This window comes from Fundulus heteroclitus, chromosome 4 (assembly GCF_011125445.2).
Source record: "Fundulus heteroclitus isolate FHET01 chromosome 4, MU-UCD_Fhet_4.1, whole genome shotgun sequence".
Lineage (NCBI taxonomy): Eukaryota > Metazoa > Chordata > Actinopteri > Cyprinodontiformes > Fundulidae > Fundulus > Fundulus heteroclitus.
The window spans coordinates 32,499,430-32,515,977 of NC_046364.1; the positions used below are offsets into that span (position 1 = coordinate 32,499,430).

Here is a 16,548-nt window from a genome sequence, read left to right on the forward strand (position 1 = left end):
AAGTTATAAATATAAGCCTTGTAAATATAGCACCATATTTCTCTTTGACAGCAAACTGGTTGTTTGGGAGTTATGCCACCCCCCCTCGAAAAAAGCCTATTCTGACAGGTGGTTTTGGCTTCAAAGGAAAAAAAAAAAACATAACAGTGTGGAAAAGCACAGTATGCCCACTATTAAGCAAGGCAGATGATCTCAGATGCTCCAGGCCTGTTTCTCTTCCAAAGGCAGGGTGGACCTCGAACCTTGATTAAGTTAAGTTAAAGGTTTGGTGTTTCTAAAATGTTTGTTGATTATGCTACTGCAGTAAGCATTCTGTTTCTTTAAAGGCTTTCATAAATCTCTATCAGGGGTGCCAATGAAAAAGCGCTACCGAAGCACCGCAGTCCAAAAGATGTCCATCCAGGTGGTAATAAGTTACTTTAAACACCAGTATATATGATACGCAATGAGTTACGCAATGAACCACTCAGTGATCCTTCGTGACACCGGGGTTAACATGTTTTACAAATTTCATGATCGATTGAAACTTTTAGATAAAAAAAATATAACATTTAGTTTTTCAGAGCACAGAATATTATTGGAATCAAACCATTACATAAGATTTAAACATCAATGCGTGATTAAAGACAAGTCGTATGAACGATTTGTCACAGGGCGGAGTGGTGGCCTAAGGTATTTCATAAGGGCTCTGAGTCAGAGGTCACATTTTGACCCCACGTGTTAAACAGAACGTCGACCCGAGAGGTGTTCCCACTTGGGTTGGTTTCTGCTGCCCTCTAGCGTTCACCTCGTTGAAATGCAACCCAGAGAGAGGCGGCCGACAGATCAGGTAGGTTTAGGAGGAGCCACATCTGCCTCCTGGAAAACAAAAGCAGTTTCTTGAAAAGTCTCCGGAGCAAGTTCCGTCGTTGGAACTTTTTTTTTTTGTCCTCACAGTTGCCGGCTCGTAGTAAAACTAATTACCCGGACAAGGGACGCACAATGGAGACGTGATCCAGATCGGACGTGTCCAGCCTTGGTTCGCCCGTTTATCCGCGTCGAGAACACCTGCCGCTTTGATAACAGCTAATTTCGCTTTTGCTGAACTCTGGACGTTGTTATGAGCCGCGTTTCCTTATAGTGATGTAGAATGAAGGAGCGCCGTAGTGATTATTGATCTCTCTCTCTTTAAAGAAAGGGGGGTTCTGAAGTAGTTTAATTAAAAGAGCGGCCAGTTGACCCGGACAGGTAGCTCTATAGCAGTGCGCATATAGATGTCCGTCATGTTGCTGGGTCTCTTCGCACTTCTTCAGCTGCTGAGCGCCGGACAGCCGGCCTCGGTGAGCGCAGACCGCCAGCATGAAGGATCGGAAGACCAGGAAGGTGAGACACACTCGGGTTTCAGACTCCATTCGCTTGACGCGTCCAAATGTCCTTCACTGAACCTGTTTATTTATCCCTGGCAAAAAAAAAAAAAAAAAAAAAAAAAAAAAGTGTTTGTAGGTGAGTCAGAGGCGAAACTGTTCCTGGGTCGCCACCTGCTGCGGAATCATTTCGACTTTGAAATGTTTGTTCCTGGCAACCTGGAGAGGGAGTGTATCGAAGAAATCTGCAGCTACGAGGAAGCCAGGGAAGTCTTTGAGGACACAGCGCAAACAGTTAAGTGCTGTTTATCAAAATTTGTTTCCAAATGTCTCCCGGTGTCTCTGATTGCTTGTACTTTTATTTCTAGAATGCCTTTTGGAAGGATTACACAAAAGGTAAGAAAGAAATAACACAATGAATGTGAGTAGTAATATCTATATTGAGCCATTACTGTCTGTCTGAATGTGTTTGCAAGTTAAAAAATAAATAATCGTTTTGGCTGTTGAGGAGATTCCAAATTAGGTGAAGGTTGCTAATTTGAATGTGGCACATACAACTGATCTAAATATGCACAGTATTAAATGTGCATGTTGTCCAAATTCGGCTTAATGGGGCATAATTCCGACCACTAGATGGCAGCAAAAGGCTTCCAATATGGTCCTTGGTATGTGTCGTACATGTGCCACTTGGCAGTCCCTTAGTTGCAGGCAGATTTGCAACACTAGTCTAAAACGACCTCGCAGTTAAGCGCATAATATCTACTTTGGAAGCTACAGAGTATCATAAGTGTGACAGTGTAAACATGGCCTCCATGTATCAGCTACTGCTAATAGCTACGGTCATCGTGTGAAATGGTTTTTATCACTGTAGTCAAGTTTGCTTGTTTTTTTTTTTGTTTTGTTTTTTCTGAAGTCACTTGTAAATTCCACGAGTCGCATATTTTTATTTTATTTTTTTTGCGGGGGGGTGGGGGGGGGGGTCTCGTTTCTGAATGTGCAGTTGCTAATTGGGTCTCTTAAAAAAAGCGACTATAAATACGAGTCAAGAGGCCAGGTCTCGCTGCGGCGCTACAGACAGTGAACGGGCTCATATCCCTCCGCCGCTCCCCGTAAACACATACTAGAGGGAGAGGGAGACGAACAACCGAGCCATTTCTGCTGGGAGTACAAAGCAGCTACTGGACTACACTGCCCTGATTAGAACATAACAGCAAAACTAAACTTCACTGTTATATTGAATTAACTTACCTGTCCAGCAGAATCCCTGCAACCTCCGCATCCCGTTTGAAATCCCTGCTCGCTCATGAATTATCTCCACCCGGTCATAATAGCTGCGCCGATATAGACTCTAGTCTTGTCCAGGTATTAATTATTTTTCTTGTCTTGGTTACTTTTTCTTCCTTCTCGCTGGGCAAAGAGTACGGATGGTCCTCCATTTCAACAGAAACCGGCAAATAGAATGATCTACGGTCGTCTTTGCTTGTTTATTCGCCACCGACAGCGCGTCCTCTTGTGGAAGACAGATAGGGAAAACGCGTAAGGCTGACAAGTTTGGCTCGTTTCGGCTTCTGATATCAGAAATAGCGACGCAACATGACGCACTGACACCTATGTGTTTATAAGCTACTAATTCTAAGTTATGAGAATGCTTTCATTTTTGATGTGAGGTTAGACTTTGCCAGAATACTTATTTATAAAAGTAATACTTGGTTTTTGCTAATTAAACTAATTAGTTACACACTGTCCCCTTAAGTCTTACAACGCCGATAAATACTTTTGATGGAATGCAATGAGCAGTTAAGATGAAACATTTTCATACCCCCTAGCAGCTGGTTGGTGCCTGATACAGCGTGGGACAGGACTTTTTTTAAAAGGGGAGAAAACAATGCGCAAAGACTAATCTTGTAATTTTATTGACATTAAGTAAAAAAAACGTTGGACATTTATGTCCTTATCAATAATCACAAGAAAAAATTTGTATTGGTATTACAGCATTCAAATCTCTCCTATAACAGCTGACCAGCTTTTTATATGTATCCACTGGTATTTTAACCATTCATATGAGATAAGGAGCTCCAAGTCTTAAGAGGTTGGAAGGCCTCCTTGCCATACCCCCCCCCCCCCCCCCCCCCCCCCCCCTTTTAGGTCCCACCACAGATTCTCTTATCGGATCCAAACTGGGACTATGCCTGGGTCCCTCTTAAAAATGTATCTACTTCTTGTCAGAAGAAACCTATTGGTCAAATTAAAAGATTACCTTATACCTAAATCTGCCAGGGCAATGAAGAATTTTGTATAGTGGTTTACCACCACACTCAACCTGATCACAAGCACCAGGAGGCTCTTGTCGCCAAATGGTATCAGTCCACATTAGGGTATTTTCATGGCACTGGACCGAGCAGAGCACCAGCAAAATTACTTTCAGTTCAGCTCATTTATATGGCACCGGACTCAAGAATAAGGCTCAATTAATTCTGTTAACGCGGGGTGGTAATTATTAGCAAATAAGATGAATTGCAAAGCAAATTTTACTCTAATAGTACAAGTTGGCCTACAGAGTATAGCAAGTACCTGAACTTTTACTTGACTGCAATGAACATCAAATTCATTTTAGCTCATTTTGTAAAAAAAAAAATAAATTAAAACAACTGTGTGACTCTTGCCATGCAGTTGTTCCACAATAAGGAAATCCTTTTTAAAGGTTGCCTTTACAATGTTTACATTGAACAAAAGAGCATATATTTATGAAATAAACAATATTCAATTGTGGAGGGGTCATCTATGCATAATTATGTTGCAATGTTTGCCACAAGGAAAAAAAACTCCCATAAATAATAATAAAAAAATAAAGTCAACCTTAAAAAAAATCTTTATTCTGTTAATTTGGTCTAATTTTTCCCCAAACAGACATTATAATGTGTATTACACAGCGTTAAATGCTAAAAAAAACCAACTATTATTGCATTTTGTTTTGCTTATGTTTTAGAGCAAAGTTATTTCCTTTAATTTTCAAAATCCTCTTGAAATCTTCCTTAGTCTTGTTTTACAAGCACTTTTCACTTTGTTTTTATGTTGCTTTCCTAAAATAATTTGACAATCCTTGTTTTGAATGAGGCCTCCCTTGTTGGCGACCATGTTTCCTGTCGTCCTGCCTGGTGCCACCGAGCCAGTCTGCCAGCAGCCTCTTATCTTAAACCATCAGTCTGTTCTAGACATATTTTTGTGTGCGTGTCATTTGTTTTCCCAGTGGAAACCACAAGCTGATTTTCCTCATGGTTGAGCAATCGTGCTATTGTTTTCATTATTTGATCTTTGGAAAATACTAATAACTATATCACATGTATATAGAGACACGTTGATTTAGTTTTCCAAGCCCAAATATTCTCCTCTTCAGCATTTGAGTATTGTATCTGTTCCCTTTTTTTAACATTAAATGTTTTTTGTTTTATTATTTGTTACTCCAAAGAATAAAAATACAACATGCTGATATGTTGAGGAAAAATGTCAGCTAATCTTACTTTCTGTGGTTTGTGGCGATCCACAGATAAGGACACATCAAAGGTGGATGTGACTGGACTCCTTGTGGGACTCATTTGTGCCGGAGTGGTGGTGGCTGTTCTTGGCATCTTGATCTGGTATTCGTGCCGAGCCGGATGCAAAGGGGACTTGAGCCGTCGCGCAAGGTGAGTCAGAGGGAACCAACTTATCCGTGCACACTGTGGGTAAGATCAAGTAGTTCGCAGTGTAACGGTGTTGTTGTTTTTTTTGGGAGAAGAAAACCCTTAATTTGTCAGAAAATATGTCAAACTTAATTAAATATCAGATTTAAATGATAACATATCAGAACATAAACGTATATGAAAACATAACATATTTTGATTTATTAATTAAGCGAACAGGCATTATTATAGTTCTGCGATTACGGTCGCTAGATGCCACCACATCTGTCTGTATCTGCTTATCTCGCCCGGCACTGGGGCTATTTTTATCCACGAAAAGGACCATCAAAACGTTATCAGGATGGAGGCTTGGTGTATATAACTTTATTTTATCATAATTCAGTGTTATTTGGTCTTTTTTAAGCATGTAATGTGGCTGCATACCTTTTAAGCTCCTTAAAACACAACACAGCTCCATATTACATCTAACTTGAGTTTTGATGAATCTGATCAGAAACCAGGTAATGTTTTGCAGATTAAGATGAATCACCTATGAAAGTAATGACAATGTTTAAATTATTGGAAAACTTTGCCAGTGTATCCAGGATTTCTTTCAAGGTGCAAATACACATTGTTCCTATGTTCTTGTCTTGTCTAGATACAGGTTAAATTAGTTTCACGTTGCTTCCGTCCTATGGAAATAATAAGCATTGTCTCTATATGTTATTTAAAACTATGCAGGTCATAGTAACATGTATAACATTTGTGTTTTTCTATTGGATGTTTATTCTTTCATTTTTTTAAGAGGTGCATACTCCATTTTTCATATTGTCGTCTTTTTATTTTATACCCTGGATAACAATCCAGGGTATAAGTTTCACTGCCTTACTGACCTCAGGGTTTGCAACTTTGGTGAGAAGTGGACAAACATTCATCAAGGGCTCATGCTGTGGAAGTAATTTAATTTGAGTCTTTGTTTTTTTTTTTTTTTTTTTTTTTTTTTTTTTTTTTTTTGGAACTCCCTATTTTTTGTGGCAGAAGTATAATGACCTCCCTAATTGTTGTGGGAGGTTTGGGTGGAATATTAAACAATAGTAACTGAGTTCCCATCTTTACTAAATGACGAGACGGTGGTATAACGTTCCAGCACTTTATTGAGAAACAGAGCAGAGTGTCACATAGTTGGAAAGTAATCGCACCCCACGGTTCCGCTGCAGTCTCTGTCTGCCCTGTCTCTGTCCGTGTCACTTTTTGGGCTTCCCCTAATACTGCACCGTGGCCTTCCCATGAGACAAAACAAAGACAGTCTATCGTAAACAATCAGTATCCCTCAGCAGCTGCAGCATTTGGCCTTGCAATCAGAAAACAGTGGATCTTATACACAGACATCAGGTCTCCAGGCCTCCTCTGTCCGAGTGGTGTGAGGCCATAGTGACTTCAGAATAATAATTCTTATAACATTCCTCTCTTTTTTTTTTTTTTTTTTTTTTGATGATGGCGTCGTCAGCATCAAGACAAAACAAGATGACCCATCACTTGAAAATGTGAACAAAGCACAGAGGAACCATTTCTGTAAACTCGTAAAGTGGGACCCAAAGGGTTCTCGTGTTGGAACCGGGTAGTGCTGGAACTTTTAGTACAGATCAACATGAATGCTTCATAGAGCTTTAACACACAAGATCAAAGATTTAGCTTTTGTCTACAATTTAGGATTCATCTAATTAGGTAAGGCCTGTTTTAGGTACCTATGCGCACATTATTTTAAAATTACATTAGACTATGGTAAGCTAAACCTGTTCATTAACCAAGGTCGAATCCGTCTACTCTTCACCCACCCTGAATACCCTCCTACTCCTTTCTCCACTCACCCCTACGATGGACAATAATCCACCACTCCAAACTTATAACACCAGGAGCAAAGGCAGGAGAGGTTCAGTGCGTGCAGGGGAACCTCCAGAAAACGCTACCCCTAGGGGGCAGTAAAAACTGCAAGGCCCCCTCCCAGGGAGATCTGCTCTCGGCCAATCTGAGCCTGAAAACCCTGTATTGAATCTAAGTGTTAACATTACCAGCTAATATTAAAAGGATCTTTAGAGGCAATCCGATCCTGGTTCTTCCTATATCAAATCAAAAGGTGCATAAACCATAGATCCTTGTGTGTCTGAAGCAAACAGTTTCCATTTTTTACCATAAAACCATATTGATCAACATGATGTAACATTAAGTGTAGATCTCATAACACAAAAAAAATCAAACATGTGAGTCAGTGGAACAGAGCAGTTAAACAAACAGCAACACAATATGAGAAGAGTCTGAAACGTCAAGAACGCAAAGTTAAGAAAGCCTTCAGGCCATTCATGGCACAAGGCAGAAAATAATCTAATCGCGCTTAGGGTCTCTTCAGGCAACTCCTCCCGTTGAAGAATAAGGAATCAGAGTTCTCTGGCTTCTTCATCCCCAGTCCTCTTCTTGGTTCCCCCTCTCAGGCTGGATGATTGAGCTGGATGGTAATAAGCGTTCAGTTCTGGATGGGCACTGAGCATTTTATTTTGCATTTCTCTCTAATAAAACACTTTGTGAAGATGGTCTGCAGACACGAGTCCTTGTTCCCACTAGAGAACAGAAACAAGGTGTAATTAGTGTTCTTATCAAAACCCCTTTCATGTGTCATTTATTAAAACATCCTTCAAGCACTTTCACATTCAAGATATTTCTGTGCACAATTATTTAGCTCTCAGAATTCTGCAATTTAATTATTAGTTAAAAGCGTAATCTTTAAGTTCAAATGTATCTGCAGTAAATTCATAATAATTCTTAACAGAATGCTTTTAATGTGTGTCTTAACTGTTGTTGTCTGACAGTTGAAGCTCTCTGCAACATAATTTCATCAACATATTCGTTTCATGACATTTCCCATTTATTTTGAAAACCCAACTGAGAAAAAGAAAGCCTTTCCATGTGAAAGCCTTTTTCCTCTCTCCCTCTTTTTTTTTTTTTTTTTAAAGTGAGGTGCTGTTCTGCACAGAAAAGACAAAATATTTATACCATGCTGCTAGTGTTCAAGGATGCCAAGGTTCTACAACACAAAACAAAGCAGAGAGCAGGAGAGAACAGAAGTTTTTTTGAAAATGTTCTAACATTGTTGAACAACTAAAGCTACTTAAGCAAATCAGAATTAGTTCCCAAATTAATCCTAAAATAAAGTAAACCTTACATTGTGTACATTGTGATTATTTATTTATTTATCTTCTTGAACCGAGGATTGAGGACTTTGATTAAGAAGTTCTAGGATGAACGCGTCTCTGCGTTCCTATTTGTCTAGGCCTCTGCAATCTGATCTATGATCTATGTATTCTGAGTGCCTGGTCAGGAAGGGTGAAAGGTTCTCTGAAGCTTTCTGTTTTCAGCAACCCTGAAAACCCAGAACCCTTAGGTGTCAGGTAACCTGTGGGACCACCTCGTCGTCTCTCTGGTTCCACCAGCTGTGTCAAGTCCACAGCAGCTCGTCCCTGGGTGCCATGCCCCAGGGGTCTCCACACCCCCCTGTGTGGAACGTCTCTCATTGTAAGGATCTCACCTTATGTCCCGTTCAAAACAGGAGTTCCAATGTGGGGTGTCTTTGCTGCTTTAATGTTCCTCAGAGAAAACCTTCATTCATTGATATCACCTTCAAGCTGTTACCCTTTTATCATCACAGCCCCCCAACCATCCTGACCAGATCCAAAATGTCCCCATAATTTAATCTAATTAAATTAATCTTACTTATTTTTTTGTATGTAAGACGATAACCATTAAATTATCCTGATCTAAAAGCTGTCAGGTTAAAGGTTTGCTAAACTCAGTGTTGTGTTTTTTCCCTTAGGATGTTTAACTGGTTAAAAAGACTATTGAGTTATTTGTGTTCTAGTTGAAAATATTAAATCCCCATAAATATTGTAACCATTGTACCCTGATGCTTTAATCCTAAATTTACCCATGTTAGTTAGTAGGATGTGTCATTGTGCTAATTTTATTGCAACATTACCCATTTTAGCCAGTAACCTTTTCTTTGCGTTTTATTGAAGCCTGCCAGAGTAGCAGAAATCAGCTTACACTAAGATGTTCATTAAATGAAATGCTATTTAAAAGTTCACATTACTCTACCTATATAGTGAAAACAAATTAATTAATTTATTTATTTAACTGTTGATATAATACCCACTTAATTTATGAAGTTGCTCCATGATTCCATCAAGGTGCTTCGTTAAAAGTTTTCACCTTTACATAATCTTAATGTGTTTCATAATGTGTGTTTTGTTTTAATTGTGTACAACAAAATCTGAAGTGAAATGCATGAAGTCGTGTCTGCAGAACTCATCTGTGTTTTTGTCGAAGGTTGTCCGATGCCTCAGTCATAGTCCTTCAATGTCCTTTTCCAGTCCAATGTCTAAATTCAGCAGCCCAACATCCTCCTTCTCATCAAGAGTCCATCCTCCAGTCCTCACGCCTGCAAACAGAATGAATTCTGCCAGCATTTTTTGCCAAAGAAAACGCTCCATAGGTTGAAAAGAAATTACAGCAAAACAGTCACAAACATTTTAACTACAGTGTTCCCTCTAACATGACAAACATAAAAGAAACAAAAGGATAGAAAAAAAAAAATAAATCAAACTTTGTCTCTAACAAAATAAAACTCAAAACTGGATCAGGCTGAAGTCAATGACATCACCTTTAGTCCTTGTCCCAAGGATCAGCCCCCATGGCACTGCGGCACTGTTTCTGCATTCTCTCGCATCTGAGAATGTCTAAAATGAGACTAAATCTCTATGTTAGCACAATCCTATCATATTGACCAGGTTTCTTTGCAAAGAAAAAGAAGCAGAAAGATAGAGCTGTTAATAGCAGAAAGCAACAAACATTTTTAAGACACCACCTTTCCTGCTGGAAGATCTGGCATAACTTGGTTAAAACTAAGTATAATTTAGTGTCCAAATCTGATTATAACTCCTTACCGCACTGCTATCACTGTCTTTTCAGAGTCTTCTGTTGGCAGAAAAGGTGGCGTCTCCTTTAATCTGAAAGCAATAACTCAGAGAAAAACAAGAGTGTTAATAGCATGCAGTTAAAACCCTGGTCCCCTTAGTGTCCCTTTAACGTGATGTTTTTCCCTTTTTTTCTCTGATCCTGGGAAGGTTTCTATTCTTTACCTTTCCTTTGAAACTCTGTTCAAAACCCCTCCAAAAGAAAGAAAAAAAAAAAACTAAAACAAAATTGTTTTCCAAGGAGCACAATTATGTCTTTTCCAATATGACATAGGTTTTTGACTTATTACAAACCTTTTTGATATCCTTCTGGTCCTTTGACCATGTGTATTTGCTGTTAGTAATACTTTTATTCATATATACCTTTTCAATCTTAATTGGTCAAGGGTGAAACTTTAAAACAATGATTTTTCCCTTTTAGTTTTTAGTGTTTCTCTATAAATGATAAGAGTTTTCCCCATAATTCAGCACATTGAGAAGGCTATCCAAAACAAACCAAGATTAGAATTAGAATTTAACCTTTCAGGAGCTGGCTTTATTTTATTTTTTCCCCTCTGACATAGTTTTCGTGCCCCAGGCCAGAACACACAGACCCAGCCTCGCCATAAACATTCAGATGTTTAAATCATGGTCAGATTTGTTTATCATATCTATTGTCCTTCTCAGGTTATACTGTCCCTCTGAGGATCGCCTCAGCTCAGCATAACTAATAACATCAGATGATTTCGTAACTGATGACGCGTGTAACGTGGCCTTCTGATATTTTGACGCTTTTCAAAATTTCTCATTAGTTGCATTCAAATTCCAAGTAAAAAAATAAATAAAATAAATGAATAGAAAACCCTTAGAAAAGCAATTCATATTTAGTTCCATACAGTTTGTTCAAAGCACAGTTTTCCCTAATCTATTTAAATCAAAAATCTTGTATATCTAAATCTTTCAACTGGACTGGTTTGTGATGAATCATTATTATTATAAGCAATGAGATCTCAGTAATTTTAAATTACTTTAGGGCTAAAAAACAAGTGTTAGGATCTCAGCCTAAATTTGTAAAACAGTAAACTTAACAAGCTTATGTAACGCTTATTTCCAATTTCTAACAAAGCTGAAATATTTCCGTTCAAGCCATGTTAATCTCTCCGTGTATCAATTTAATTTGGTCCTGATATTTAATGTTAAAAAACAAACTTTGTTATTTAAATCTCTCTTTTACTGTACCTCTATTGTTAACATAGTCCATGCTTAAAATGTCATTTGAATTACGGAGCTGCAGTTCTCCCAAAACAAATGAACATTCTGAAACCATGAACATTACTTTTACCCCGAATTAATTCACACATACGAACGTTTAGTTACATAGATACATACACACGTACGGTTACATACAAACGATGACATTCTGACAGACAAACACGTGCAGGCCTGCTTTTTCACCATCTTAAATAGTTCTATGTTTTTCATATTTTTTAAACGTCAACGCCGAAAGATGTTTTCAACGCGTTAAGTTCCCGCTTAGTTTAAAAGGTGGGGAGCGTGCGCTGGTTACGACCCCCCGATGCTTCGTCCACACGCGGTTTTACGCTTCAGTCCCGCAAGGATACAACTCTGTGTCTCGCAGACACTTGGACGCTTACCCATTTTTGAAAGTTATACGTCGCTATTAGCAGTTTAGACCAATTTTATCCACAACGGAAGTGCCTAATCGGTCCCCACGTAAACGCTTCCCCGGTGCAACGCCTTTTTAGTTTCGTTTCCGTTTCCTTGTTTTTATCGCTTTTCTTTTTTCTCTTAATTTTATTTTTATTATTTAGTAGCAGTACTGCAATAAAATAAAATAATAGTAATAATAATAACCCCTATGTGAGAAATCTGCATGTTTAATCAAATCATTTCAAATCATTTATGCATGTCATGCGTCTGGGTCCCTACGTTTTTCAGCATGAAATCGAACGTCTCACCCTGGGGCAAGGCTGGACCCTGAAAAAACTCTGCCTTTGAACCATTACACTGACTCTTCTGCTTCCAGACTTTTTTTTGTTTGTTTGTTTTTATTTATTTTATCCTTTTTTTGTTTTTTATTATTATTTTTTACTCGTCTTTAGCACGATCGACCAACTAAATGAAAGGCCTCACATCCGATGGTCGCCTTTTTGGTATAATGGTCGGGGTCCCCACTTATCAAAGCTGCAAACGTCTTCGCAACAGTCAAGGACTTAAGCATCCCTGCCGCTTTCATCCACAACAGAGGTGGACAGCCTCTTGCACAAACCCAAGACAAGAGGACTTTAAATGGACCAGCTGCAAACTGCTCAGCCGGTCACCTGTTCTTCAGGTGAAAATCACTCTGCCCCTCCTCCCCCCTTGTGGGAAAGTCCGTATTTCAGCTGAAAACGTATTCTAATTAAATTTTGAATTTTAGTTTAATGTTTAAACCTTAGTCACCGTTCGGTATTGCGAACCCTGTTTTATTTGCCTTAAGGATTAAATATAATTCATTATTTCTACCGGCTTTTACTTACTACCTTTTAGGTTTACAGTTTTAAATTTTAAAATTTCTTGAGGTATACTTTAAAATGGGGTTTAAATTTTAAAAGCTTGCAAGCATTTTTGACCAATTGCGTTTGTTTTTAAAAGAGCTGGAAAATAATCCCCTTACCGTCTCATGAAAGAAAGGTTCGGATCTTCGCGCCGACGCCCAGAGACGCTCCGAGACCAGGAGCTCCTCCACATCCCTTGAAAATCCATTCGGGGTACCAGAGGCCGGATAACCTCTCCGGGCCGGCCAAAGCAGCTCCTGTCCCCGGACTCCCTCGCTCGTCGGTCGGAGATCCTGTTCGTGACGCCAAATTGTTGTGGGAGGTTTGGGTGGAATATTAAACAATAGTAACTGAGTTCCCATCTTTACTAAATGACGAGACGGTGGTATAACGTTCCAGCACTTTATTGAGAAACAGAGCAGAGTGTCACATAGTTGGAAAGTAATCGCACCCCACGGTTCCGCTGCAGTCTCTGTCTGCCCTGTCTCTGTCCGTGTCACTTTTCGGGCTTCCCCTAATACTGCACCGTGGCCTTCCCATGAGACAAAACAAAGACAGTCTATCGTAAACAATCAGTATCCCTCAGCAGCTGCAGCATTTGGCCTTGCAATCAGAAAACAGTGGATCTTATACACAGACATCAGGTCTCCAGGCCTCCTCTGTCCGAGTGGTGTGAGGCCATAGTGACTTCAGAATAATAATTCTTATAACACTGCTATAAAGCTGTGTTTCAACAAAGAAACACCTTAACAATGACCAACCACTTTGACGTTTTCTAGTCATGTTTCCGTCCTCACCATAGTACAGAGACCACCCTGGTCAAAGTGTTTTAATGATATCCATATAAATGCAGACTGTGGAAGAACCACAGTGCTGGTATTACTGGGCTTAAGTGCAGCATTCAATACTGTCGGTCAGAGCGCCTGGAAAACTGGGTCGGGGTTTCTGGTCCAGCAGTCAATTGGTTTAAATCCTGCTTAAAGGACAGTGACTTTTTTCTGTTAGTAGTTAACTTTACATCAGAGATGACAAAAATCACATGTGGGGTTCCCCAAGGGTCCATCCTGGATCCCCTCCTTTTCAATATCTACATGCTCCCTCTAGCTCAGATCTTAAAAAAAAACATAAATTACCATAACTATGCAGACGACACACAGCTCTACATCACCATGTCACCAGGTGACTATGAAGCCATTCAAGCGCTGAGTAAATGCTTAGAAGAAATAAATGCATGGATGTGCCATAATTTCTCCAAATTAAAATAAATTAAATTAAAATAATTTAGTACATAGCTTTAGTTGTTTCAGCTAGGAACCACAGATCAGGCCCGAAACCTGTGTGTAGTGATGGACTCAGACCTGAACCTCAAAAAGCATCTAAAGACAATTACAAAGTCGGCCTTCTATCACCTGAAGAACATCCTAAACCTAAATTGGATATAAAATATGCTTTGAAAGCCAGGCTGTTGTGAGGAATCAATTTAAATGAAAAGGGCTTTCTTCAGTACGTTTGACAAGAGGTAACAAATTGAACTGTTATGTACTCGGATCTTGTAATATAGTCACATCACTGTACTTTCTCCACATGCCTCGCTGCTCCTGTACAACGAACAGAAAACCACCAAGTGGTAAAATAAAATAAAAAAAAAACTCTAAGAGTAGTTGGCCTGGAAGAAAAAGGTTAGACTAGCGCATAAATAAGGGTCATCGGCGACTGGCCTTTTTTTCTTTTTCTCCCCAACTCTGTATCTGTACTTCTTGTAACAACTGCAGTAAAGAGCCATAAAAAATGCCTTTATATATTTTTCTATTATGACAAAATTTGTTGCTGACTTTCCCATTCAAGTGAGACATAATATAAACGTCTTTCCTGTCCTCACAGCTCCATCCGAAGACCTCCCAGGAGGACCAACGCCTCCCTAATAATGCAAAGACTGGATGAGGTCTCCAGGCAGCCCGTCCTCTCGCCAGCATCCCCGCCTGCGTTCGATGGGACAGACCCTCCCGGCCTGCCCTCATACGAACAGGCGATCTCCTCCAGTGGACAGCACGACGCGCCACCTCCTCCCTATCCTGGGTAACTTGCATGTGGATGGATGCTTTTATTAACTTTCTGAACCATTGTCGCAAAATCTGTCTCGGCGTAACTTTGCGTTTGTTTTTGGTTGCAGCTCAAGGCCCGGGACTATTCGACGGTAGTTGCCCCGAAAAAAAAAAACAAAGTCCATGACTGTGAAAAATAAAAAAAATTTAATTTATAAGTAGCATCTATATCATGATAATGTATGTCTTTATTTTGTGATGTTGATTTTAAACCTTTAATTGTTGCCTTTTATTTAGTTATTTTTTACAGAGAGAATGGAAGTTCATAAATGTACAAAAACATGATTTACCCCCTTTTTTCTGTATTTTCTGGTATTTTCAGACAGAGAATGAAACTAAATATTGTTGCTGTTGGTCAAAAACCTTTTTATTCTTTTATCCTCCATTTTGATCATTCTTGACATCTGTAGTTGGGTTTTTATTTCTCAAATATTGATTGAACAGTCTTAGAAACATCATTTGACTTGAACAAACAGTATGGATATATTTTCAAAAGAAATCCATTTCCCAAAGTCATCAATTTGTAGAGAGACAATGTTTCTGTCTGACGGCGACGTTATGAATGCGTTCTGCAATAATCCTTTTGGCTTTGAGGTTGGTGGGTTTGATTAACATCACTTTTAGTGTTCTCCACAGATTTCTAGTGCTAGAGACATTGGCAAATATGTTAAGGTTTGGAGATGGTTTCCAAAGAGATCGCGTAAAGGTTAGAAAAAATATATAAATTTTCATCTGACATCACTTAAAATAAAAACAATGTTAGATTTTCACAAAGTTTCAAGAAGAAACCCGTGGCTCTGCTAAAATCTTGAGTTAGTATTTAACATTGTGGACCTTAGTTATCCATAAGTTTGTCATCTTCAAACGTACCTCTCCAAATAAACTATGTACTTTTAAATGCTTACTGCAGTCTCATTTGCAAGGCAGATGTTTTTTTTTTTACATGACATAAGATTTTGGGGTTTCATGAAGGAGCTGCGTTTTTCAGGGTGGAATCGCAAGCAGTTGTACTTTAACTTTAAAGCCTTTCTTTATTTCAAAATAAAGTTCTATTTTAATTATTTATGTTTCATCTGTGTTATTGTATCGATCAAAGAAATTCACAATCTCCTAGTTTGACTCTAATTCTTTAGGTAATAACATTTCCTTGCCAGAACCTACAAAGCTTACCTAATAAAACATATTTGTTTAGTCTGTACTTTGTTTTACATTATTTTGTTTGAGGCGTATTAAAAAAAAAAAAATCTATCCATCTATCTATATTACTGAGCTTTAGATATTTTTTTTTTATACAAGGACAAATAATGTTTATCTCAGTAAATCAATTCAAAGAGTAAAACTCTTGTGGTGGTATACTTTTATACCACCACAAGAGTAGGTATACGTTTTTCTGTTTATGTTAAGTTTTAGCAGGAAAGTATATTGTATAGCACAAACTTTTAAAAGGACGATTCTTAATGCTGAAATGGTCTGTTACATTCATATGGCATAAAATCATGGCGAGGGTTTTCGAGTTGACCGTATTCATGCAGGCAGTCACTGACTCCTTCCTCAAAGACGGTTAGTCGTGAAAAAAGAAGCTGGCTGTTCTGTCTTCCAGGTATGTCAGTGGAAAGTTGAGTGAAAGGAAAAAGTGTGCTTAAAAACTACAGTCAGGGCCGGTGCTTTTAGAGCCACCACATTGAATATGGGGGATGTAAGCCAGCGTTCCTTGTACCGAACCCTGTTGTCTATTTTGAGAAACTAAATATCCATCCATTGTCTTTTGCTTAGCCCAGATTAGGTTGTGGGGCCTAATCTGGGCTAAACAAAACTTTATAGACGGGACCAGAGTTTTCTGGATCTTCCCTGGGGTGTCTAACCAGTAGGATGTGCCCAGGAAATCT

General features: G+C 38.9%; 1 protein-coding gene across 1 annotated transcript; it reads left to right on the forward strand.

Moving 5' to 3' along the window:
- Positions 1–733: 733 nt before the first annotated feature.
- prrg4 (proline rich Gla (G-carboxyglutamic acid) 4 (transmembrane)) lies at positions 734–14,777 on the forward strand. Its single transcript, XM_036136417.1, has 6 exons — positions 734–1,362; positions 1,474–1,637; positions 1,712–1,739; positions 4,888–5,026; positions 14,442–14,636; positions 14,731–14,777. Exons 1-6 carry the CDS (start codon positions 1,254–1,256, stop codon positions 14,756–14,758), a joined length of 663 nt encoding a protein of 220 aa, XP_035992310.1. The 5' UTR covers positions 734–1,253; the 3' UTR covers positions 14,759–14,777.
- The last annotated feature ends 1,771 nt before the right edge of the window (positions 14,778–16,548 follow it).

Coding starts and splice junctions, on each gene's coding strand:
- prrg4 (XM_036136417.1), top strand. CDS start 1,254: ATGTCCGTCATGTTGCTGGGTCTCTTCGCACTTCTTCAGCTGCTGAGC. Junction 1,638..1,711: donor TTGAGGACACAGCGCAAACA/GTTAAGTGCTGT, acceptor TTTTATTTCTAG/AATGCCTTTTGGAAGGATTA. Junction 1,740..4,887: donor TTGGAAGGATTACACAAAAG/GTAAGAAAGAAA, acceptor GGCGATCCACAG/ATAAGGACACATCAAAGGTG.